The sequence below is a fragment of the Jatropha curcas genome, chromosome 6 (assembly GCF_041381405.1).
Source record: "Jatropha curcas cultivar XTBG-Jc1 chromosome 6, XTBG_Jcur_1.0, whole genome shotgun sequence".
NCBI lineage: Eukaryota > Viridiplantae > Streptophyta > Magnoliopsida > Malpighiales > Euphorbiaceae > Jatropha > Jatropha curcas.
In genome coordinates this window covers 601266-625046 of record NC_143156.1, presented here as the reverse complement: position 1 = coordinate 625046, position 23781 = coordinate 601266, and the positions used below count along the sequence as shown (strand labels likewise).

General features: G+C 36.0%; 5 protein-coding genes across 7 annotated transcripts; all 5 read left to right on the top strand.

Annotated features, from left to right (window-relative positions):
* Positions 1–6: 6 nt before the first annotated feature.
* Positions 7–522, top strand: LOC149495183 (photosystem II 5 kDa protein, chloroplastic-like). The gene has a single exon (XM_089723097.1). It carries the CDS (start codon positions 91–93, stop codon positions 409–411), a length of 321 nt encoding a protein of 106 aa, XP_089579223.1. The 5' UTR covers positions 7–90; the 3' UTR covers positions 412–522.
* An 879-nt stretch (positions 523–1401) lies between these two features.
* LOC149495182 (uncharacterized) lies at positions 1402–6951 on the top strand. 3 transcript variants are annotated; one of them, XM_089723284.1, is made up of 4 exons: positions 1402–1749; positions 2390–2751; positions 3147–3239; positions 4026–6951. In XM_089723284.1, the coding sequence occupies exons 1-4, from the start codon at positions 1524–1526 to the stop codon at positions 6858–6860; spliced, it is 3516 nt and encodes a 1171-aa protein (XP_089579410.1). In that variant the 5' UTR covers positions 1402–1523; the 3' UTR covers positions 6861–6951. The 3 variants fall into 3 exon arrangements, with proteins under 3 accessions (XP_089579410.1, XP_089579411.1, XP_089579412.1); XM_089723286.1 differs by having other exon boundaries at positions 1485–1749; positions 2422–2751; XM_089723285.1 differs by lacking the exon at positions 3147–3239.
* A 4270-nt stretch (positions 6952–11221) lies between these two features.
* LOC149495181 (photosystem II 5 kDa protein, chloroplastic-like) lies at positions 11222–11846 on the top strand. The gene has a single exon (XM_089722388.1). The coding sequence runs from the start codon at positions 11415–11417 to the stop codon at positions 11733–11735; it is 321 nt and encodes a 106-aa protein (XP_089578514.1). The 5' UTR covers positions 11222–11414; the 3' UTR covers positions 11736–11846.
* An 883-nt stretch (positions 11847–12729) lies between these two features.
* On the top strand, positions 12730–17143 carry LOC105628714 (40S ribosomal protein S27). Its single transcript, XM_089722781.1, has 3 exons — positions 12730–13074; positions 13715–14076; positions 14956–17143. Exons 1-3 carry the CDS (start codon positions 12849–12851, stop codon positions 16882–16884), a joined length of 2517 nt encoding a protein of 838 aa, XP_089578907.1. The 5' UTR covers positions 12730–12848; the 3' UTR covers positions 16885–17143.
* Positions 17144–17438: 295 nt separating this feature from the next.
* ARP7 (actin-related protein 7) lies at positions 17439–22097 on the top strand. Its single transcript, XM_012210187.4, has 7 exons — positions 17439–17756; positions 17994–18209; positions 18747–18888; positions 19840–20084; positions 20627–20810; positions 20990–21057; positions 21715–22097. Exons 1-7 carry the CDS (start codon positions 17679–17681, stop codon positions 21865–21867), a joined length of 1086 nt encoding a protein of 361 aa, XP_012065577.1. The 5' UTR covers positions 17439–17678; the 3' UTR covers positions 21868–22097.
* The last annotated feature ends 1684 nt before the right edge of the window (positions 22098–23781 follow it).

Sequence of the window (23781 nt, the reverse complement as noted above, 5' to 3'; positions counted from 1 at the left end):
CCAACTTAACTTACATCTACCATATTGAAAATAAAGAAGATAATACACAACTCAAGCACTCATCACTTCAGCCTATCCCACATTGCAGAAATGGCCTCAATCACCATGACAGCCTCATTTCTCAGCAGCACCACCCTCGTTAACAAGTCTCCAGTGACCACCCACCGAACACTTGTTGTGGCAAATGCCGCAAGTGGGAATGAAGTGGAGAAGGTTAAGATGGATTATGATGCTAAAAAAGAGAGCAGCAGTGGAAGGAGAGACTTGATGTTTGTTGCTGCTGCAGCTACAGCTTGCTCTCTTGCTGGTGTTGCAATGGCTGAGGTGCCCAAACCAGGAACCCCCGAAGCCAAGAAATTTTTTGCACCAGTTTGTGTTAGCATGCCTACTGCTAAGATTTGTCATAAATGAAAGTTTCTTCTGGTTTAGTTTGGGTTTTACTTTTCTTTTTTTTTTTTTTTTCAAAATCAAATGTAATATTATAATTTCCAATTGTTAATGAATAATAATGATCTTTACCAATGTTTGAATCCTAACCTTCAATTTCATGTTAGTTAAAGGGCATTCAACCAGATGTTATTTCCTTTCCTAACAAAATTATCTATCCACATTAACACTGAGGTCAAAATTATTTATTGAAAAATGTATAATAATAAATTCAGATAATATGGAAACAGATTAATTATAAGAGAGTCTTCTTTAACTAATATAATTCTGAATTTTTTGCATTTAGAATATTTAATTCAACAGTATACTTTAGTTTATTCGAATTTTAATTTAAAATTAATAAATAATTTTTTAATAACAATTGAGTTAAATTTTGAGTATTTCACACACCAAAAGATAGTCAGTGGTAATGCATACACACCTGACAAGAAATCTAGATTTGAATTTTGATCCTCAATACTAAAAAAAAAAAAAAATTGTGTATTTCAAATTTTATTACGAGAGTTGAGTGTGAAATTAAAATTTGATCAAGATGGTAAACAATTTTCAATTAACATGAATTCATACTCAACTCTCCATATATTGACTTGAAAATCTATTTTATATTTTATATTCAAACTAATATATTATAATTAAACTCACAGCAATTCATAAATAAAAATTTAAAAAATTAATTTGTGTTACATAAATTTAAGTTCACTATAGGAATTTTAAAAACCATTTTATAGTATAAAATTTAAATTATACTGCAAATTCAAAATGTCTATTTTTAACACCTAAAGTTTAAAAATAGATTTTTGTTGAATGATAATATTATATATCGGTACAATCTCAAAAAATATATTGAAGTGGTATGAAAATTTAATTATAATGGACTATTGATTGTATATATTTTTATTTATTCCAACGCTAAAAAAATAATATCCATAATTACTAAATTCTTCCCAAAGCTTTCATAAAATTACAAATTTCGCCGTAGACTTCTTCCTTCTGCAATAAGCCTCGAGTCTGGACTGTTAAACCACGCAACCACCACCACAAAAACCAGACGTTCAATTTCAAAAAGCTAACGGAATATGTTACTCTCTGAGACCAATAAAGACTCCGATACTTCATCATGGACCTCTGCTTCAAACTGGACCATCGCCAGTGGCTCTCTTGGAAATTCTGTAACTTTCGAGTCCTCTCTTTCTCTAATCAACGACGATGAAAAGCATGATAATCTCGGTCAGTCCTCCACCGTCGTTTCACCTCTTATCCTGTACCCTCCCTCAACTTGTTCCACTCCATGCGAGATCAAAAGTAAGCTTCAAAGTTCTCATTTTTCTTTTTCTGTTAATTTTGTTATCTGTGAATCTAAAATCTCTCTCTTTTTTTTAGATTAGCTAATTCTGATTGTGGATTGTGTTTTGTTTTGTTATTTTAGGTATTGGATATTCTAGGAATTGAATTTATTACTTATTGATAAAAAAAATGTTTCTTTTGTAAATTCATTATTGTTTGCAAAAGAAAAACTGAAATGTTAATTGTAAAATCACTTGGTTGGGTTAATGTTAATTGTAAAAGCACTTGGTTGGATTAATGCTGCTATGTATAATAAGGTATTTAGGCGAATTAGTTGAATGTTGTGGTTAGTAAAGTAGTATTTTTAGTGAGTTAAGGTATTGACTATTTTGATCCTTTGCTGATTTATTTGAGGACTAGATGTAGTCCACAATATTTATTAGATTTTCAAGGGAGCTGTTTTCTTGGTACGGGTGTTTAGTTGATAATAGATTCATTATGGGATCTTTTTATCTAGAATTGTATATATAGGTTTTATGTACCAAAATACTATGCCATGAAACTCAATAATTTTATTATTTTTCTTTTTGCTGAAGGGAAAATTATCCTCCCTCTTTTTAACTTCATTTTAGATGATCATGAATTTCTTGTAATGCAGTTACTTTTGCTCAAAAACACGAGTTGCGGCAGGTTTATGTTCGAAGTACTTCTCCAGTTTATGAAATATATTATGCTTCTGAGTTACAGAGTAGTGATGAGTATCTATGTACTGTTCGCTGTGGCATTGCTGTTAGAGGTGAAGAAGTGCTGCATGCAATTGATATTGAAGAAACTGTTTCGGAACATCAGAAGGGCTCTACTAAAGAACTAGCTGAAGAAAGACACAAAAATGGCAGTAACCTGATCACCAGTGAAGATGATTGTGTTGAAGTGAAGGCTCTCAATACTCAGCTTGTCAATGGGAACAGTTCTCCATTGTTAAATTCTGATACAAGTGAGAGGAGAATCTCACAGCCACAGGTATGGAATTTGCTCTCTTACAGATTCATGAAAATGAGCTTTTTTTTTATCAATTTTTCTTGCTGGTTTGAATTTGATGGAGAATCAGTGAATGTTAACCAACCAGAGAAATCAATATTTTAGCAGGAAATAGAAGAAACAGATTGAAGGGAAGAGAGTGATTAATTTGTATTGTTGAACTTGCTGAATTACAAGAGTTTAGGGAAAGCAATAAAGGAAACAAAAGATAAAATGATTGGCTGAACCAACCCCCAGGACGAGCCCGATACAGCAAGAATGCTGATTACATAGATGACAGAAAAAAAGATACCCCTTTCCCAAACTGTACACTATATATACACAGAATTAGTAACAAACTATGCTGACGTGTAACTGCTCTTTTCTTCCTTCCCAAGGATGATTCTCTTAGCTGGCTTCCCTTTCCTGGTATATACCCAAAATGCCCTTTGAGTATCAGCTATGCGCTCATCAGAATTCCATGGGTTCTTGTAAGTAGTTTTCTTTGGCTTTTTTTCTTTCTTAGATGTTTGCAAACCACTACCTCCCTCCTTGTTAACCCCGGAAAGCACAACAGTTTTAATTTTGGTCAATTATCAAGGTTTAGTGGCTGAAACATATCTAGATATAGATGCTATCAATGAAATTGAGGCTTGTGGTCTTGTTTTTAATGAATCAAGAATGTAACTTGCTTCTTCTGCTTGTACGTTTCAAGTTTTTGCCTCAGCTCTTGTAACACAGTTGTTTGCTACTGATTCTTTTACGTCATTGAACCTCCCCTCTGCCCTTGAAAAACTGGCGTGACAGGATTATTTTTGTTTTACTGTCTCCTGCTTTCTGCAATAGTAGTTCTACAACATCAGAATGAGAAAGAATAAGAGTTAAATAAAAAGAGTTACATGGAGTTATTTATTTGACAGCACTAATAGCAATTGGTCATGGAAGTTTGATTAACATAGATTTGTCATGTTGGTTTGTAGACTAAAAAATATTTTTTCCTTTTCCCTTTTCTTTAAAATGCGACAGATGAATGGGTAATTTGGACTTAAGGAAAAGAATGTGTTTTGAAATGAAAAATAATAACTGGATGAAGCATTAAAATGGTGAAGCAGGGAATATTGATTTTGAGCAGAAATTGAGCATTTTGAAAAAGAAAGAAAGCTGAGAAGGAAAAGGTTTATTTTAATAAAGCTAGATTAAATCATTAAAATATTAAAGCACAATTGAAATCTTCACTTCTTTTATCCTAATAAATTGCTGATTGATTGAAATTTCAGGATTTTTATGAGGCTACGGCAGATGTTGAAGATGCAAATCCATGCACATCCATTACGTTGAGGCTACTTTCACTTCAGAATAAAGGTTGCATTTGTATTGATGAAGTCTACGTGTTTGCTGATCCTGTTGATGCAGCTGATTTGGATAGCAAAGTGAGTCCAATGGAAAGCTCTTCTGGAAATTCACTTATGGCTATGGTTATGCCTACCTTTTTGCAGTTATCTAAAATGAACGGTTTTGGCCGAGCATTAGACAAATGTGACCGTGAGAAAATAAATGAACAAAAGTCAGAGAAAAATGAGGCAAAACCACCTGATCCGATTGATGCTGGAAAAGATATAGAGCAGGAAGGGAAATCTGGTTCAGTTTCTAAGCAGGGAGTGCAGTTGCAAGAACAAGTTATACCTACTGCCAAACCGATTGAGCTGGAGATTCCTTCACAAGTATCAGATAAAGAGAGCAAGCCTGATATATCACACAATCATATTGAAGGTGTTCTGCACCAGCTTGTTTCTCGAGTTACCAGAATGGAAGATCACTTTTTGAGGTTTGAGGATTGTACGCTAAAGCCCATAAGAAGCATTGATGAGAGGCTCCAAAGAGTAGAGCAGCAACTAGAAGTGCTCACAAAGAAAACCCAGAATTCTGGGTTGCTTTCTTGCAACAGAATATCTGCTCCTGAATTTTCTTGCAGTGAATCAGAGACCAGTTCCCTATATAACAGTGGTGCAGATCTTAGTTATGCAGCTTCTGATGCCAATAAGAAGGATTCAGTACCAGCTGTTTCATCTGCTCAGTCTGATGTTCCCCCTGTTTCACTGAATGCTTCTGGGTCGCATCCTAGTCTTGTAGTTACTGCTCCAGAGATTTCAAATTGTGATGATGATGAAGAAGATGATGCAGTGAAATCAGATGACGAAGAAAAAGATGATGCAGCAGAACCAGTGACGGAATCTCCAAAGGAGAAACAAAAACTTGGTTTATCAATTGATGATGCTTTAGCATCTGCACATGCTGGATTGTTAACTTCATCTTCAAAATTTTCAAAAACTATTGCTGTTAAAGCTCCTGAGTTTTCAAATGAAGAAGGAAATAACAGTGATAAAGCAACTTCACCAAAAGTCCATTCTGAAATACTCAAAGGACCTCTCACTGGCTTTGGTGAAACTGATGGGACAGAGATCCCAACGAGTTCATGGTCATCTTCACCCAACATTTCTTCTTTAGAGAGCAACAAGAGTGTGCTGAGATCTGCTAACAATAACAACTGTGGGAGAACAAGTGAAGGAGTAAATGGACACTTGCTGCACAGTGAGGGGGATGAAGGTGATTCCCCAGGCAATTGCATTGACCTTACAGTACCTGCCAAACCGGTTGAGCTGGAGATTCCTCCACAAGTATCAGATAAAGAGAGCAAGCCTGATATATCACACGATCATATTGAAGGTGTTCTGCACCAGCTTGTTTCTCGAGTTACCGGAATGGAAGATCTCTTTTTGAGGTTTGAGGATTGTATCCTAAAGCCCATAAGAAGCATTGATGAGAGGCTCCAAAGAGTAGAGCAGCAACTTGAAGTGCTCACAAAGAAAACCCAGAATGCTGGGTTGCTTTCTTGCAACAGAATATCTGCTCCTGAATTTTCTTGCAGTGAATCAGAGATCAGTTCCCTATATAACAGTGGTGCAGATCTTAGTTATGCAGCTTCTGATGCCAATAAGAAGCATTCAGTACCAGCTGTTTCATCTGCTCAGTCTGATGTTCCCCCTGTTTCACTGAACGCTTCTGGGTCGCATCCTAGTGTTGTAGTTACTGCTCCAGAGATTTCAAATTGTGATGATGATGAAGAAGATGATGCGATGAAATCAGATGATGAAGAAAAAGATGATGCAGCAGAACCAATGACGGAATCTCCAAAGGAGAAACAAAAACTTGGTTTATCAATTGATGATGCTTTAGCATCTGCACTTGCTGGATTGTTAACTTCATCTTCAAAATTTTCAAAAACTATTGCTGTTAAAGCTCCTGAGTTTTCAAATGAAGAAGGAAATAACAGTGATAAAGCAACCTCACCAAAAGTCCATTCTGAAATACTCAAAGGACCTCTCACTGGCTTTGGTGAAACTGATGGGACAGAGCTCCCAACGAGTTCATGGTCATCTTCACCCAACATTTCTTCTTTAGAGAGCAACAAGAGTGTGCTGAGATCTGCTAACAATAACAACTGTGGGAGAACAAGTGAAGGAGTAAATGGACACTTGCTGCACAGTGAGGGGGATGAAGGTGATTCCCCAGGCAATTGCATTGACCTTACAGTACCTGCCAAACCGGTTGAGCTGGAGATTCCTCCACAAGTATCAGATAAAGAGAGCAAGCCTGATATATCACACAATCATATTGAAGGTGTTCTGCACGAGCTTGTTTCTCGAGTTACCCGAATGGAAGATCTCTTTTTGAGGTTTGAGGATTGTATGCTAAAGCCCATAAGAAGCATTGATGAGAGGCTCCAAAGAGTAGAGCAGCAACTTGAAGTGCTCACAAAGAAAACCCAGAATTCTGGGTTGCTTTCTTGCAACAGAATATCTGCTCCTGAATTTTCTTGCAGTGAATCAGAGACCAGTTCCCTATATAACAGTGGTGCAGATCTTAGTTATGCAGCTTCTGATGCCAATAAGAAGGATTCATTACCAGCTGTTTCATCTGCTCAGTCTGATGTTCCCCCTGTTTCACTGAATGCTTCTGGATCGCATCCTAGTCTTGTAGTTACTGCTCCAGAGATTTCAAATTGTGATGATGATTGTGAGATTTCAAATTGTGATGATGATTGTGAAATTTAATGTGGAAAAATATTTTCTTACTTGTATTTCATCAATAGGGACACATATATATATACATATACAAGATACTATAAACCTATTAGGAATCTAACTCCTAACAGAGTTCTATTTACAACTAATCCTTAACACTCCCCCTCAAGTTGGAGTATAAATGTTAATCATGCCCAACTTGTTACAAAGATAGTCCACCCGAGGTCCATTTAGAGCTTTTGTAAAGATATCTCCTAACTGTTCACTTGTTTTAACATGTCTTATAGAGATAACACCCTGTTGTATCTTTTCACGAATGAAATGACAATCAATCTCGATATGTTTCGTTCGTTCATGGAATATCAATCTCGATATGTTTCGTTCGTTCATGGAATACTGGATGGAATACTGGATTTGATGCAATGTGAAGACCAGCTTGATTATCAGACCATAACTTTATGAAGACCAACTTGATTATCACACCATAACTTTACAAGCAAGGATGACTTGAAGCCAATTTCCTCTAACAACTGAAGAATCTAAATTAATTCACAAGCAGATTGTGCCATAGCTCGATATTCTGATTCAGCACTCGATCGTGAGACTACATTTTGTTTCTTACTCCTCCACGATATCAAGTTTCCACCTATAAAGACACAATATCCTGAAGTTGATCTTCTATCAACCTTCGAACCTACCCAATCCGCATCTGAAAAACACTCAATGTCCAAATGCCCATGATTAACTCACCATCAATTGAAAGTTGCAAATTAGGAGTCATTGGAGCACTGCAAGGCTTGACACCCAACTTTCCAGTTTCCTTCAGTAAGTCAAGAACATATTTCCTTTGAGATAAAAAGATGCATCTCTTACACCTAGACACTTCAATACCCAAAAAATACTTCAACAATTCTAAGTCTTTTGTCTGGAATTGAGTTTGGAGAAATGACTTGAGTGATGTGATGTCGGATGAATCACTCCTTGTAATAACAATGTCATCAACATAAACCACAAGTAGAATCAAACCAGTCTTAGTACTCCTGAAAAATACAGAATGATCAGAAGTACTCTTCTGCATGCCAAATTGATGTACCACATTGCCAAATTTACCAAACCAAGCTTGAGGACTCTGTTTTAGGCCATAAAGAGATTTTCGAAGTTTACACACTTTACCCGACTCCCCCTGAGCAACAAAGCCTGGTGGTTGCTCCATGTAAACTTCCTCCTGAAGATCCCTATGAAGAAAGGCATTCTTAACGTCCAGCTGATGTAAAGGCCAGTCAAAAGTAGCTACTAAAGAAATAAATAAACGAATAGAAGACAATTTGGCGACGGGAGAAAAAGTATCAGAATAATCAAGGCCATAAATCTGAGAATAGCCCTTTGCAACTAATCGAGCCTTGAGACGAGCAATAGACCCATCAGGATTCACTTTAACGGAGAACACCCACTTATATCCAATAGCTTTCTTACCTGCCGGGAGAAGCACAAGATCCCAAGTACCATTAGTATCTAAGGCAACCATCTCCTCTTTCATTGCTGCACACCAACCATGATGGGACAAAGCTTGGACAACAGTTTTAGGTATAGAGACAGAGTCTAGGGTACTTACAAAACAACGAGATGAAGAAGAAAGATGATCATAACTGACAAAAGAGGAAATAGGATAGGTACACTTGCGTTTACCTTTTCAAAGAGCAATGGGAAGGTCAAGGTCTGACTGGGGAGTGGATGGCACAGGCTCAGGTTGAGTGGAGTGAACCGGATCTTCTGTTGAAGCGACAGGTGGAGGAAGGGAGTCAAGAGTTCCTGGTCTCCTGGAATAAACCTGTTCAAAACGAGGGCGAGCAGATGCTGGTGCGGGAGCGGGAATAGGAGCAGATGCTGTAGCAGGAGCAGGTGTAGGAATAGGAGCAGGGGCAGGAGCAGGAGAGTTATGAAATTGCTGAATAGCATAAACTAAAAACTCATCATCCTCCCTCTCACTCTTATATATAGAAGAAGGAAAAAATGGAGTATTCTAAAAAAATGTGACATCTGCAGAAATAATATAACGGTTAATATCGGGAGAGAAACAACGATAACCTTTTTGACGCCGAGAATACCCAAAGAAAACACAATGAAGGGACTTTGGATCTAATTTGGAAACCTTTGGACGAACATCACGAACAAAACAAGTACAACCAAAAATACGAGGTTCAATGGGAAATAGAAGCTTAGAAGGAAACAATACATTATAAGGAATTTCACCATTAAGCACAGAAGAAGGCATGCGATTAATAAAAAAACATGCAGTAGAGACAGCATCAGCCCAAAAATGTTTAGGGACCTTCATTTGGAATAGAAGTGCCCTAGCAACCTCAAGAAGATGTCGATTTTTTCTTTCTGCAACCCCATTTTGAGAAGGAGTATCAACACAAGATGTTTGATGGAGAATACCATTCTGTGACATATAAGATTGGAAAGAACTAGATAGATATTCTTTAGCATTATCACTGTGCAATATGCGAACAGAGGTATTAAATTGAGTTTTAATTTCAGCACAAAAGGAATAAAAAATAGAGAATATCTCAGAACGAGTTTTCATTAAAAATAACCAAGTAACACAAGAATAATCATCCACAAAAGTCACAAAATACCGAAAGCCAGTTTTAGAAATAACAGGACATGGACCCCAAACATCATAATGAACTAACTCAAAAGGGGATGAAACCCGGTTATTTACTCGAGGAACTAAAGGTAAACGATGATGTTTGGGAAATTGACAAGATTCACATTCTAAAATTGACAAAGATTGAAACTGCGGACACAACTTCTTTAAAGTAGACAATGAAGGATGACCCAAACGACAATGAACCTCAAGAGGAGATAGACCACCAGCACAAGCTAGAGATAACAAAACGTGTTCATCCAGAAGATAAAGGCCACCATACTCACATCCTCTACCAATAATCCGCTTCGTCAAAAGATCTTGAAACACACAATATGTAGGATAAAATTTAATACAACAATTTAGTATACGAGTAATTTTGCTAACCGACAGTAGATTAAACGAAAAACGAGGCAAGCAAAAAACAGAAGACAATGGAAGAGATGGAATGGGAGTGGCAGTGCCAATACACTTGACAGAAGATGTGGACCCATCAGCTAGAGTAACATGACGATTAAATTGTTCAGGTTCTTTTAATGAGGATAAGAGACTAGGGTTACCTGTCATGTGATCTGTGCAACCAGAATCAATGACCCACTCTGATGAGGTAGACATAAGACATGAAGGAGTACCTGAATTGGCAGCAGCAGCAATCAAGGAATCAGTAGACTTAAAAGAACGGTATCTAGAGAGCTCAGCATACTCCGTAGCAGAAATGGTTACACTGTTATCAGAAGAAGTAACTGCAGAATCTTGAGTGGTCATATTTACCCTTGGTGGCTTATTGATAAGTTTCTTGCAATACCGTTTAGTGTGACCAGGTTCATGGCAATAATGGCAGATAAGAATACTTGCCTCCCGAGTAATTGGTCCATTACTACAGTTATTTCCTCCTCGTCCTCTGTTTTCTGGCTGCCTAGATACCTAATCACGACTCACAAGGGCACTATTATCAGAAAGGGAAGGGGAATGAGAATCCTCAGTACGTAGCAATCTAACAAAAGTCTCCTGAAGAGAGGTAACATCGCTGCCTGAAAGAACCTGTGATTTGGCAATTTCAAAAATCGGAGCAAGACCTGAAAAAAAACTCATCACAGCCATTTGTTCTCGCTGGGTCTGTTGAACCTTAACACCGGGACTAAAAGGCAATAAAACATTAAGTTCCTCGTAAATCTTTTTAAATTCCATGAAATAGGCTGTAAGGGGCTTATCTTGTTGGTCAGCTCGATAAAATTCTTTGCAGACCTCATACATACGAGACATATTACCTTTTCCCGAGCACAAGAATTCAAGATATTCCATTAATTCTTTAACAAACTCACAATGATTAATTAACCCAACCACTTCACTGTCAATAGAATTGCGAATCAGTAGAAATAACTTAGCATCTTCTCTGAGCCAACGTTGTCTAGTGTCACCAGTTGGTGGATCATCTTTTTTTTTTTTTTTTTTTTTTTTTTTTTTTTTTTTTTTTTTTTTGTGTGTGTTATATCCATATTGATGAAAGCATTTGCAAGTCTGAGGAACTTCCTTACATGAAAAGTCTTCACTTGGATTCTCTGTGGGGTCTCTAATAAGTAGTGGATCCCATATGTTGTGGCGTCCACCATTTTGTGAGGCTTGGGGAAGAATTCCACATTTTTATGGTCTCAGACATTCCCGCTTTCATGGCCCCAAAAGCCAAGTGACCTATATCATTTCTCCTGTTATCTAAGCAAAGAACTAGCAGGACAACTCAAACCACTAGTATCTTGTGACAGGTGGCATTAAGTTGTTGGATCATATATCTCTATGGGGATAAGATTACTGGATGAACTACTAAACCTTTCTGCCACTGAGACTCTCCAACTTAACTTACATCTACCATATTGAAAATAAAGAAGATAATACACAACTCAAGCACTCATCACTTCAGCCTATCCCACATTGCAGAAATGGCCTCAACCACCATGACAGCCTCATTTCTCAGCAGCACCACCCTCGTTAACAAGTCTCCAGTGACCACCCACCGAACACTTGTTGTGGCAAATGCCGCAAGTGGGAATGAAGTGGAGAAGGTTAAGATGGATTATGATGCTAAAAAAGAGAGCAGCAATGGAAGGAGAGACTTGATGTTTGCTGCTGCTGCAGCTACAGCTTGCTCTCTTGCTGGTGTTGCAATGGCTGAGGTGCCCAAACCAGGAACCCCCGAAGCCAAGAAATTTTTTGCACCAGTTTGTGTTAGCATGCCTACTGCTAAGATTTGTCATAAATGAAAGTTTCTTCTGGTTTAGTTTGGGTTTTACTTTTCTTTTTTTTTTTTTTTTCAAAATCAAATGTAATATTATAATTTCCAATTGTTAATGAATAATAATGATCTTTACCAATGTTTGAATCCTAACCTTCAATTTCATGTTAGTTAAAGGGCATTCAACCAGATGTTATTTCCTTTCCTAACAAAATTATCTATCCACATTAACACTGAGGTCAAAATTATTTATTGAAAAATGTATAATAATAAATTCAGATAATATGGAAACAGATTAATTATAAGAGAGTCTTCTTTAACTAATATAATTCTGAATTTTTTGCATTTAGAATATTTAATTCAACAGTATACTTTAGTTTATTCGAATTTTAATTTAAAATTAATAAATAATTTTTTAATAACAATTGAGTTAAATTTTGAGTATTTCACACACCAAGAGATAGTCAGTGGTAATGCATACACACCTGACAAGAAATCTAGATTTGAATTTTCATCCTCAATACTAAAAAAAAAAAAAAAATTGTGTATTTCAAATTTTATTACGAGAGTTGAGTGTGAAATTAAAATTTGATCAAGATGGTAAACAATTTTCAATTAACATGAATTCATACTCAACTCTCCGTATATTGACTTGAAAATCTATTTTATATTTTATATTCAAACTAATATATTATAATTAAACTCACAGCAATTCATAAATAAAAATTTAAAAAATTAATTTGTGTTACATAAATTTAAGTTCACTATAGGAATTTTAAAAACCATTTTATAGTATAAAATTTAAATTATACTGCAAATTCAAAATGTCTATTTTTAACACCTAAAGTTTAAAAATAGATTTTTGTTGAATGATAATATTATATATCGGTACAATCTCAAAAAATATATTGAAGTGGTATGAAAATTTAATTATAATGGACTATTGATTGTATATATTTTTATTTATTCCAACGCTAAAAAAATAATATCCATAATTACTAAATTCTTCCCAAAGCTTTCATAAAATTACAAATTTCGCCGTAGACTTCTTCCTTCTGCAATAAGCCTCGAGTCTGGACTGTTAAACCACGCAACCACCACCACAAAAACCAGACGTTCAATTTCAAAAAGCTAACGGAATATGTTACTCTCTGAGACCAATAAAGACTCCGATACTTCATCATGGACCTCTGCTTCAAACTGGACCATCGCCAGTGGCTCTCTTGGAAATTCTGTAACTTTCGAGTCCTCTCTTTCTCTAATCAACGACGATGAAAAGCATGATAATCTCGGTCAGTCCTCCACCGTCGTTTCACCTCTTATCCTGTACCCTCCCTCAACTTGTTCCACTCCATGCGAGATCAAAAGTAAGCTTCAAAGTTCTCATTTTTCTTTTTCTGTTAATTTTGTTATCTGTGAATCTAAAATCTCTCTCTTTTTTTTAGATTAGCTAATTCTGATTGTGGATTGTGTTTTGTTTTGTTATTTTAGGTATTGGATATTCTAGGAATTGAATTTATTACTTATTGATAAAAAAAATGTTTCTTTTGTAAATTCATTATTGTTTGCAAAAGAAAAACTGAAATGTTAATTGTAAAATCACTTGGTTGGGTTAATGTTAATTGTAAAAGCACTTGGTTGGATTAATGCTGCTATGTATAATAAGGTATTTAGGCGAATTAGTTGAATGTTGTGGTTAGTAAAGTAGTATTTTTAGTGAGTTAAGGTATTGACTATTTTGATCCTTTGCTGATTTATTTGAGGACTAGATGTAGTTCACAACATTTATTAGATTTCCAAGGGAGCTGTTTTCTTGGTATGGGTGTTTGGTTGATAATAGATTCATTATGGGATCTTTTTATCTAGAATTGTATATATAGGTTTTATGTACCAAAATACCATGCCATGAAACTCAATAATTTTATTATTTTTCTTTTTGCTGAAGGGAAAATTATCCTCCCTCTTTTTAACTTCATTTTAGATGATCATGAATTTCTTGTAATGCAGTTACTTTTGCTCAAAAACATGAGGTGCGGCAGGTTTATGTTCGAAGTACTTCTCGAGTTTATGAAATATATTATGCTTCTGAGTTACAGAGTAGTGATGAGTATCTATGTACTGTTCGCTGTGGCATTGCTGTTAGAGGTGAAGAAGTGCTGCATGCAATTGATGTTGAAGAAACTGTTTCGGCACATCAGAAGGGCTCTACTAAAGAACTAGCTGAAGAAAGACACAAAAATGGCAGTAACCTGATCACCAGTGAAGATGATTGGGTTGAAGTGAAAGCTCTCAATACTCAGCTTGTCAATGGGAACAGTTCTCCATTGTCAAATTCTGATACAAGTGAAAGGAGAATCTCACAGCCACAGGTATGGAATTTGCTCTCTTACAGATTCATGAAATGAGCTTTTTTTTATCAATTTTTCTTGCTGGTTTGAATTCGATGGGTTCTTGTAAATAGTTTTCTTTGCCTTTATTTCTTTCTTAGATGTTTGCAAACCACTACCTCCCTCCTTGTTAACCCCGGAAAGCACAACAGTTTTAATTTTGGTCAATTATCAAGGTTTAGTGGCTGAAACATTATCTAGATATAGATGCTATCAATGACATTGAGGCTTGTGGTCTTGTTTTTAATGAATCAACAATATAACTTGCTTCTTCTGCTTGTATGTTTCAAGTTTTTGCCTCAGCTCTTGTAACACAGCTGTTTGCTACTGATTCTTTTACATCATTGAACCTCCCATCTGCCCTTGAAAAAATGTTGTGGCAGGATTATTTTTGTTTTATTGTCTCCTGCTTTCTGCAATGTTAGTTCTACAGCATCAGAATGAGAAAGAATAAGAGTTAAATAAAAAGAGTTACATGGAGTTATTTATTTGACAGCACTAGTCCATAGTATTTGGTCATGGAACTTTGATTAACATAGATTTGTCATGTTGGTTTGTAGACTAAAAAATAGCTTTTCCTTTTCCCTTTTCTTTAACATGCGACAGATGAATGGGAAAAGAATTTGGACTTAATGAAAAGAATGTGTTTTGAAATGAAAAATAATAACTGGATGAAGCATTAAAATGGTGAAGCAGGGAATACTGATTTTGAGCAGAAATTGAGCATTTTGAAAAAGAAAGAAAGCTGAGAAGGAAAAGGTTTATTTTAATAAAGCTAAATTAAATCATTAAAATGTTAAAGCACAATTGAAATCTTCACTTCTTTTATCCTAATAAATTTCTGATTGATTGAAAATTCAGGATTTTTATGAGGCTACAGCAGATGTTGCAGATGCAAATCCATGCACATCCATTACGTTGAGGCTACTTTCACTTCAGAATAAAGGTTGCATTTGTATTGATGAAGTCTACGTGTTTGCTGATCCTGTTGATGCAGCTGATTTGGATAGCAAAGTGAGTCCAATGGAAAGCTCTTCTGGAAATTCACTTATGGCTATGGTTATGCCTACCTTTTTACAGTTATCTGAAATGAACGGTTTTGGCCTAGCATTAGACAAATGTGACCGTGAGAGAATAAATGAACAAAAGTCAGAGAAAAATGAGGCAAAACCACCTGATCCGATAGATGCTGGAAAAGATATACAGCAGGAAAGGAAATCTGGTTCAGTTTATAAGCAGGGAGTGCAGTTGCAAGAACAAGTTATACCTACTGCCAAACCGGTTGAGCTGGAGATTCCTCCACAAGTATCAGATAAAGAGAGCAAGCCTGATATATCGCACAATCATTTTGAAGGTGTTCTGCACCAGCTTGTTTCTCGAGTTACCAGAATGGAAGATCTCTTTTTGAGGTTTGAGGATTGTATGCTAAAGCCCATAAGAAGCATTGATGAGAGGCTCCAAAGAGTAGAGCAGCAACTTGAAGTGCTCACTAAGAAAACCCAGAATTCGGGGTTGCTTTCTTGCAACAGAATATCTGCTCCTGAATTTTCTTGCAGTGAATCAGAGACCAGTTCCCTATATAACAGTGGTGCAGATCTTAGTTATGCAGCTTGTGATGCCAATAAGAAGGATTCATTACCAGCCGTTTCATCTGCTCAGTCTGATGTTCCCCCTGTTTTACTGAATGCTTCTAGGTCGCATCCTAGTCTTGTAGTTACTGCTCCAGAGTTTTCAAATTGTGATGATGATGAAGAAGATGATGCAGTGAAATCAGATGACGAAGAAAAAGATGATGCAGCAGAACCAGTGACGGAATCTCCCAAGGAGAAGCAAAAACTTGGTTTATCAATTGATGATGCTTTAGCATCTGCACTTGCTGGATTGTTAACTTCAGCTTCAAAATTTTCGAAAGCTATTGCTATTAAAGCTCCTGAGTTTTCAAATGAAGAAGGAAATAACAGTGATAAAGCAACTTCACCAAAAGTCCATTCTGAAATACTCAAAGGACCTCTCACTGGCTTTGGTGAAACTGATGGGACAGAGCTCCCAAGGAGTTCATGGTCATCTTCACCCAACATTTCTTCTTCAGAGAGCAACAAGAGTGTGCTGAGATCTGGTAACAATAACAACTGTGTGAGAACAATTGAAGGAGTAAATGGACACTTGCAGCACAGTGAGGGGGGTGAAGGTGATTCCCCAGGCAATTGCATTGACCTTACAGTACCTGCCAGACATGATGTGGAAAGAACTGATCCTTTCAAGATAATCAATGATATGGAAAATGGACAAATTGACAGTGGAACAAGCAGTATTTCAGAACCGGAGAAAACTGATGGTCTGGAACAGTTTTCTGAAAATCAAGCTGGTGATGTCTCTGATACGACCAAGGAAGGTGCTATTAAGAACGAATTAATAGCTTCTAGAGAAGTTGCAGATGAAGGATCTAACCTAGACATTGTACAGAATGTTGTTGAACTTTCGCACTCTACCTCCAAAGTGGATTTTGAAACTCCAATCCTGGAAGTTACATTCAATTCTCAGGGAAACATGAATACAAAGTCTCCTCTTGAAGCCCTTTTGGCTGGCACATCAGATTTGCACATTGATGCTAATCCAGTGGAGGAAAACAGCAATAATGATTCTGAAGTTAGTGATAAGTACAGCTTGATTCCAGTGGAGGATTGGGGAGAGATGAGTTCTGCGACTGATAACCATATCTCTCTCGATATGGATTATTGCAGTCTAACAATCTCACCTTTGAATGCAGATGATGCATTAGATTTTATTTGACTAATGAAATACTGAATCATGTAGATATTAATCTGTACATAATCTGTTTAGATGAGTAGTTTATGTGGGTCATGGCACTGTGGGTCTTTTTGTTGCCTTCTTTACATACTTTCTTTTGTTAATCTCTTGCTGAATGGTTATGGAAGGTTGTGTTCGACAATGTTATAGTTAAAAAGAAAATGAAGAAAAGGTATCACTTGGAATCAGAATTATTGTCTTATTAAGGATTCATCAGAAGGAAAAAACATTTGTTCAGAAAGTGAGATTGTTTACATTTGGATTTCCAAAATGTTCATTCAAAGCAACATATGAGACCATGGACATTGGAGATGCTATTACAAGTTTACAACTTTACACTTATATCTTGCTTGTTACTTCCCTTGTTCTATTAAATTTGACAGTATAAAATTAAGGTAATACAATATTTTTTTAAAATTTTTGCGGAAATATTTTGATTTTATAAAAAAAAAAAAAAGAAAAAAAGAATCTTGCCAATCGTAATGAATAAGCTAAGGTCTCGTGTTCTCACGTAATATATATAAACAAATAAATAAATAAAAAGCTCTCTTCAGGGCACCAGAGTAGTTTCAACTTTCAAATCAGTATCCGCGCTAACTGAAAATTAGCTCAAAGAGAGGCTACAGTTGCAGTAGTTTACAGTTATTGCCATTTGCCATAAAAAAGCCAGAAATAGACTACATTTTGCTGTTTCATTGTACTAAATTTTTGTATGCGCACAATTTAACTATAGATAACAGCCTAGGGTTTTGGGGTTTTGGAGTTAAGCGTCGAAAATGGAAGCAGCAGTCATAGATGCTGGATCTAAGTTTCTCAAAGCTGGCACGGCGGTTCCAGATCAAGCCCCGCCCATGGTAATAAGCAAGGAGCTTAGTTTCCGCGAAAGTTGGAAACTTTTTTTAGCAAAAGTTATTACATTTTCATTTCTTTTGGGTTTTTTATGCTTGTTCAACGCTGACTTCGAATTCCTGCAAGATTTATTCTGGCTTAGTTAAGAACCATAGAATTTGAAATTATGTGCAACAGTGTGCTAATTACAGAAAACTAATTATGGCATGAAAAAAACTGTGTCTTGGTTGGGATGTGAGCAGATAATTCCTACCCAAATGAAGCGTGTGCTTGAAGATGGTACGTCAGCTGATAGTTCATTATTTGGGGATATCAATGTTGATCCAGTTGTTCGAGGTTATATAAGAGATTGGGATGCTATGGAAGATTTGCTGCAGTATGTTCTGTACACAGGGCTTGAATGGGAAGAGGGCAATGAAGGACAAATCTTGTTTACTGATCCTCTTTCTACCCCTAAGGTTAGCCAAAACTTTATTCTTGCAAATCTTTGAAAATATGATGCAAACTTTTTCATTTTTTTAAACGTTTTAAAAACAACATTAACCTATATTTGTGAAGCTGGAAAATATGCTACTTCAGTACCAGAAGTGTGTCTAGTGTTCAACTCCATGATGTATTCGGGAAGTGGTTTTAGCTTTGAATTGGTTCCAGATTTCCTAACTGGAAATCAGCCCTATAGACAAAGTGAAGTTGGATGTTGAACATTGTTCCCCCTTTTCTCGTCCAATTTCCATTTTTACTAGCTTTACTTCAGTGAAGAGAATGCTAACTTTGACAACTAGTGTTCTGTTGAGATTCTCTGTGCCTTCTTTTTTAACTTATTGTGTGCCTTGAGCAGTGTGACCACTATGCTTTTTCGGGTTTTCCCCCTAATATATTTTGGTCTGTTGCTTTGGAAGTGCTTATCATTAGTTCTAGTTGCCACCAGAACTTCTGTATTAAACGTTTGCAAGTTTCCATCAATTTGCTGGTGGTGAATAATTATACTTTTACAGTCTGTCAGGGAACAATTGGTGCAATTGATGTTTGAAACATTTAATGTTTCGGGGTTTTATGCATCAGAGCAAGCAGTTTTATCCCTTTATGCAGTTGGGCGTATATCTGGATGCACAGTTGATATTGGTCATGGGAAGATAGGTATGTAAACTTATGTCAATCTTTGTTTTTGCGCATCTCGTCATTATATGTAATCATTGTGCTATTCTTTTAGTTGCACATGAAAGAAGAACAACATCATTATTAGACAGTGGAACAAGCCTATGCTAGAACATAAGTCTTTTTGCCATGATTGGTAATGGGAATCAATGAGAGAACCTGAAGGTTTTTGCAGAGACTATTTTCTGTTGCATTCGATGCAGTATCTGATACTGTTTTTACGCTTTTTATTTCCACCTCAAAAGAGTTAATAATAAGATTTTCCCATTATCTGAGGTGGATGTGAGACTCAAATGCAGAGATATGTGCTTAGGGGGTACTTATAAGAATGGAAGTTTGTGTTGGTACTCGTTATTCCAAATATCTTGGAATATTAATTGCATATTTAGATTCACATACTCATTCAGGTCAGGCTCATAGTCCATTTTTATGGCTAGGCTTACATCACATCCTTCTGATTTGACTCTAAATCAAATTGGTGGATTAATAAAGTTTGGATCATATAAGCTCATAGAGTGGTGTAAAATTAACAAGCTTATAGAGTACTGCAGTTTGAAACGGCCTCAAATACAATGGAAACCTTAATCTCCATTCATGGGCTGTAAGGTCATTCAAGCACAAGGTGGAAGCTTTCTTGCCTTGTATTGAGAACTCCTTACAGTGCAATTGCATGAACATTTAAAGCCTTTGAAATCTGAAAAATAATGACCACGTAAGTAACTTTTTTGATATTTCTAATGGTGCATGATTTGTATCTGACCTATCATATTCCTTCTCTGTTAAGTTTGTTATTTGAAGAAGGTGGAATGTTGCTTGATTTTAGCCTTCAAAGCAGTTATATATGCCATCCCCTCAGTGGATTTGCAGCAGAGGGTGGTCCTTCATTAGATGCATCTGTCAACTGATACATGATCTTTTTTCCTTTACTTTCAGATATTGCGCCAGTAATTGAAGGTGCTGTTCAGCACATTGCTTCTAGAAGATTTGAAATTGGTGGTACTGATTTGACTAAGTTACTAGCCCAAGAACTGGCTAAATCTAATCCTTCCATGAATCTCAATGTTGCTGATGTTGAGATAATAAAAGAAAAGTATTCCTGTTGTGCTGAAGACGAGGTTGCTTATGAGAAGACCCAACAGTCAAGTGAGAGCGAAGAGCATACCCTTCCTGATGGACAGGTTTGTGGTTTCTGCAATGTTCGAAATATTGACCTAGCAATTGAACATAAAAAAGAGTACAAAGTGTCAAGGTTCAACTTGGAAGCATTGTGCCAAAAAATTTGATAGTAAAATTCGTATGTGACTAGTTTAGCTAACACCAAAAGTGTTCCAACTTGTGGTTCTATTGGTCTTGACCCTTGTTCAGTGTTTGGGTTTCTATTCCTGCATCTATTCTTTATGGTTTTCATATTTTCCCCCATCAATTGGGTTAATATATGGTTTGCATTCTGGTTTGTTTGGTGCCATATATTCAACTTCAAGGAGAATTTGTTGCGATCTTGACTGTTTATTCATATGCTCTGTGTGAAAGAGAGTGTGGCTGCCATCTGTCTGATACTCAAGGAAAGTGCCTATATTTTTGTGCCTAGGCGATGACCTTTTAGTTTTGGATTTTTGCTGTGGGAAGCTGGCTTAGATATTTCATTTGATCTTGATACATTTCTGATTTACTTTTGCTACTAAAGTTGGGATTCTCAATATAGATTCAAATGTGGTGTCAGGTGATAAAAATTGGAAAAGAAAGATATACTGTTGGTGAGGCTTTATTCCAACCATCAATATTGGGTTTAGAGGCACATGGAATTGTTGAGCTGCTTGTTCGTAGCATTTCAACAGTCTCTTCTGAGAACCACCGGCAGCTGTTGGAAAATACTGTACTTTGTGGTGGCATAACTTCTATGCCTGGTGAGTTCATAGTTTTTACTTAGTTAAAATTTTTTTGTGCAACTGTGATGTTGATCCATTTCTGTGCTATCAATCTAGTCAGTTGAGGATAGATGTTTTATGTATTTATTTTACTTAGATCACCAACTTAAATAGGATTTTAGCAGCTGGATTCATTGCCCTACCGCTGCCTAATGCAGGTTTTGAAGATAGGTTCCAGAAAGAAGCTAGCCTGTGCTCATCAGCTATTCGTCCTTCACTTGTAAAGGTGATATGCTTTATAACTAAAGAAGTTATTACTTGAGTATTTTCAAAGAGTTATTCTGTTGATTTTGGGGTATCTGATGGCGCTTGATTTGATGGTCTTGGTTGATGGTGCTTTTGGTGCAAGTGAATTGTACAAGGACTGATAGTATCAATTCATTGTTGTCCGACTGTCGCATAAACAATTTATAATATGTAGGACCTTTTTATCCTATTGAGGCCTTTCATTAGATTGACAATTTATATTTGTTTTCATATCCCATTAAATAAGAAGTTGCGATTGGTTCAGTTTTTTTTTTTTTCAATAAAAAATAATATCTCCTCATGAGAAAAATATATTTACTTTAATGTGAAAGCATATAATGTTAGGTTCTTTGACTTTTATGATAAAACATCATCGGCACTGATTTTTCAAGTATTTCGTTAATGGTTATGAAATATTTTTCTTGATACAAGAATGTACAAGTCACTTTTAACTAGATTTGAAATATGAGCTTATGTGCTAACTTTTTTTAAAATCCTAATGAAGTCAACTAGGATGTTGTGGAAATGATTGTGTCCATTCTTTTTTCTTTTTTATTTTATTTTAATTTTTGATTTTTCGCATGGTGTTTTGGACAATGCACTTTTTAGTCTTATTTTACTTTTTGGTTCATTGCAGCCCCCAGAATATATGCCAGCTGAGTTGACTCAGTATTCAGCATGGGTAGGGGGTGCCATTCTTGCTAAAGTAGTATTCCCTCAAAATCAGCATGTTACCAAGGGGGATTACGATGAAGCTGGACCATCCATTGTTCACCGGAAATGCTTTTGAGACTCTGCATACAAGTGAGTTAAATTTTTTTGTCCATTCCTACTTGTATTATAATAGGTGGTTATCATGTAACAAAACCATAGATTGACTTAGTTATTAACTGGGGAAAATGGAAACTTTCCAAATGGCTCTGATGCATGTTGGTGCAGTTGACTAGTTAGTTCTTACCTTTTGAAAATGATCTTGTGACTTTGCTCATTTTTATATAATGTTACAAGTTAATTGAGCAATTATGTGTCGAGCAGAACTATTTACATTTGAAACGATGACAGTTCCTGGTGTTTCTGAAATGACTATCGGATAATCTACATTTTCTATTGTATTACACATGTTGCCATAACAATGAAGATCTCGATTTTGTTTGTGTCTGTGTGCAGTGGGAATAATTATTACAAATCGAAATAATCTATAATTAACTAGATTGATACATTTGCTACATTTTAACAAATTATATTATCCTTGCTCAAGACCCCTAACTTATCCTTTGAAAAGTTATTGCTTTGCTCTAGGCACTAGGCAGACTCTTACCTTATTGTTTCTAGGCTGTCTTATCCATCAAATCTGCAAGGGAATAGGATAGTTGATACTATGGATGTTTAGCGGGTGGTTGATGTTTTTCATTTAACCATGATGAGAGCAATACCAAAGAGGAAAGTATTTTAATAACTTTTTATAGCACATTAATGTTGGACTCTCTTCACATCAGCTTTCACTTTCGTTTAGACCGGACAACCCACCCTTTTCCTAGAGCTTAAACACATGTACTGATTGGGTAAACAGTTCCTGTTTTGCAATCATCTCAATATGTCTAATTATGGTTACTGGGAAATGTTTTTTTTTTTTTTTTCTTTTTTTCTCCATGGTTTTCTTCCGGTTTACTATCATAGTCAATCAAGGTTCCAGTTTGAAACGCTGTTTATTTAACCTACACCCGTACGAAAATGGATTTGGAACCAATTTAGCTCAGTCGGCCATTTGTTCCCTTGTAGGAGATTGAGCGGAGGAGCTCCATGTTTAGATTCTTGGCTTGAAGTCAATATCAATATGAGTGGAATGAGAAGTGGTTTCTGCAATAGATGTGTTTTAGTCCTCTCTCTTGCCTTCAAGAAAAAAAAGAGTGGAGTTTTTTAATAGATAGATCCAAAATAAAAAACGGAAAACTTGTGTGGTCTCATTTCTTTCACTAGACATTGCGATGGGAAAATTCCACACTTTTTCCTTATCTTTATTTCTCTTTTAATTCTTATTTTAGGTAGGGTGGGGATAGGGGTGATTTTTAATTGATAATAGCATAGCACCATGTGTCTGCAATGTGGAAGCAACTAAACTCGGTAATGGTATTGTACAAGCTGTCTGTCCTGTTATGGCTTCCCACTAACAAAGCACATGTATACTTGCTATTTTTCAACAGAGTTACTATGCATGCATGGCATGGCATTCTCAAGCTTGGTTTAAAAGATGAATTTAGTTAGTATGCAAGTTTTCTTCCCTTAATTTTTTTATTAGGTTTTAATTTTGAGGTTTTCTTCTTGAAGATACTCTAATTTTAGTGTAGATTAGCAATTGGCAGTGCTAAGAATTATTATGTTGGATCATATACAACTTGGATTTCTTCAAGTAGAAACCACATGCTTGAGAGAGAAAATTCTCATAATTCTACCCAGCAATTTCTTTTTAAATAACTGATCCCATGAACACCTTTGCCTGCATAATAAGAATCCTAATTTGTATACAAAGAAACCATTAGCCAAAGGAATCTGAAATCCAAACCAGATGTCAAATACCATTGAACCTTATATCTCAAAAATTGAGCTTATTTGTTTAGATTTATCTTTCCATGTTTTGAATTCTGAGGGTGGTTATGGTGTAGCAGTAAAGTTACTTGTGAACTATAGGTTCTGTGTTTGAGTTACA

Excerpts from the sequence above, each read along its gene's own strand:
- LOC149495183 (XM_089723097.1), top strand. The coding sequence starts at position 91 with ATGGCCTCAATCACCATGACAGCCTCATTTCTCAGCAGCACCACCCTC.
- LOC149495182 (XM_089723284.1), top strand. The coding sequence starts at position 1,524 with ATGTTACTCTCTGAGACCAATAAAGACTCCGATACTTCATCATGGACC. Across the intron at positions 2,752-3,146 it reads GGAGAATCTCACAGCCACAG|GATGATTCTCTTAGCTGGCT; the intron begins GTATGGAATTTG and ends TTCCTTCCCAAG. Across the intron at positions 3,240-4,025 it reads TCAGAATTCCATGGGTTCTT|GATTTTTATGAGGCTACGGC; the intron begins GTAAGTAGTTTT and ends TTGAAATTTCAG.
- LOC149495181 (XM_089722388.1), top strand. The coding sequence starts at position 11,415 with ATGGCCTCAACCACCATGACAGCCTCATTTCTCAGCAGCACCACCCTC.
- LOC105628714 (XM_089722781.1), top strand. The coding sequence starts at position 12,849 with ATGTTACTCTCTGAGACCAATAAAGACTCCGATACTTCATCATGGACC. Across the intron at positions 13,075-13,714 it reads CACTCCATGCGAGATCAAAA|TTACTTTTGCTCAAAAACAT; the intron begins GTAAGCTTCAAA and ends CTTGTAATGCAG. Across the intron at positions 14,077-14,955 it reads GGAGAATCTCACAGCCACAG|GATTTTTATGAGGCTACAGC; the intron begins GTATGGAATTTG and ends TTGAAAATTCAG.
- ARP7 (XM_012210187.4), top strand. The coding sequence starts at position 17,679 with ATGGAAGCAGCAGTCATAGATGCTGGATCTAAGTTTCTCAAAGCTGGC. Across the intron at positions 20,085-20,626 it reads ATACCCTTCCTGATGGACAG|GTGATAAAAATTGGAAAAGA; the intron begins GTTTGTGGTTTC and ends ATGTGGTGTCAG. Across the intron at positions 21,058-21,714 it reads TTCGTCCTTCACTTGTAAAG|CCCCCAGAATATATGCCAGC; the intron begins GTGATATGCTTT and ends GGTTCATTGCAG.